Source organism: Condylura cristata, unplaced genomic scaffold, assembly GCF_000260355.1.
Source record: "Condylura cristata isolate star-nosed mole 26May11 unplaced genomic scaffold, ConCri1.0 scaffold00001, whole genome shotgun sequence".
NCBI lineage: Eukaryota > Metazoa > Chordata > Mammalia > Eulipotyphla > Talpidae > Condylura > Condylura cristata.
Genome location: NW_004567102.1, coordinates 55083379 through 55084706, shown reverse-complemented (window position 1 = coordinate 55084706; position 1328 = coordinate 55083379). Strand labels below are relative to the sequence as shown.

Here is a 1328-nt window from a genome sequence, read left to right as displayed (position 1 = left end):
GACTGTCAGTTTCCGCCCCTCAATGGTAAAGTAGCTGTTTTTCAGTTTGTTGAATGAGACATGCTTAGTAAGTGGCACAGGTATTTATAACTTCCATGAGCTTTTAAAGTTCCTCTTAGTTTACTGATCCAATTTTCCAAGGTACAGCCAGGCAGCAAGAACCAGAGTAATGGAGTAGAAAGAAAGTGTAATGTAGTGTGAAAAAATTCAAACCCCACATCTTCAACTGTTGAGAGGATCAAGTTCTTTAGTTTGCGGCCATTTATAAAGAAGGGACAGAAACAATTCCTACATCCTACACTTGGGATTCTCAAAATGAGTTATCTATTACAAATAGGTATCAATGAACTATATTACAAATGAAAACGATTGTAACCGTGCTTTACATTCAAATACGTTCCACAAACGTTCATTCAAACCAAGGCGTTATGTTTTACAATTTTGGTAATGGGTCCAATGAGCAGGTATCATTGGGGGAAAAAATACTTAATAAACGCGAACTCCAAAGCAACCCGGCAGAGAGCAAGTGTGTTGCAGACTTAAGGGTTCTTGGGAGCCGGATGGGGTTCAAGAGTGGTATCTCCCCAGCCCGCAGCACGCGGTCGGGCGAGGGCGGGAGCTTCGCGACAGTGGGGGAGGGGTGCAGAGCAGGACAAGGCGGAGGGGGTCTAGGCGGCCAAGGCTACAGTTGGGGCGGCGTCTACTGCGCATGCTCTGGGAAGGTGCAACCATTCTGTAAGGATTCCAAGGGGGAAACGTCCCCCTGACTCCACGCTCCTTCAATTTAATTACGGAACGAAAGCTCACCCTTTTTTATAAACATACGAATTGTCTGGTGATGATCATTGCAACTTGTCCTCCATCGGGCGACTTCCTGTCCCAGGAAGTGAAGAGCGCCCTCTCTCGAATCGCGCACCTTTCTCCCCCGTGGAGGCCAGAGTGGAAGCGTCCTACCTCCCCCCGGCCTCCGGAGGTGGTTTGGCTGCCCCCTCCCCCTCCCCAGTGTCGCGAGTTGGCGCCGCTGCCACCCCCCGCTCTGCGCTCTTGGCCCCTCGACCGGGCTGTACCGAGCCTTCCCGGCGCCCCCTCCTGCCCTCCCTCCGGCCGGCCCTTTCCCTAGGGACTGCCACCCCCACCTTCGCCCCAGCCCTTCTTTTCCTCTGCCGAACGGCGGCGGCAGCTTCTGCAGGAGGAGGAGGAGCCGAAGCCGGGAGGCGGCGGTGGCCCGGGAGCCCATGGCGTACAGTCAAGGAGGCGGCAAGAAGAAAGTCTGCTACTACTACGATGGTGAGAGGCCGGGGCGGGCTGGGGCGCCGGGCCCGGAGCCG

At 54.2% G+C, this 1328-nt stretch overlaps 1 protein-coding gene across 1 annotated transcript in view; it reads left to right on the top strand.

Annotated features, from left to right (window-relative positions):
- The first annotated feature begins 996 nt into the window (after positions 1–996).
- The window catches only part of HDAC2 (histone deacetylase 2), a 23639-nt gene continuing 23307 nt past the window's right edge, over positions 997–1328 (top strand). Inside the window, exon 1 of the mRNA XM_004673785.2 lies at positions 997–1287. Coding sequence (XP_004673842.1) covers positions 1236–1287 — 52 coding nt within the window. The 5' untranslated portion in view covers positions 997–1235. The remainder of the gene's footprint in view (positions 1288–1328) is intronic.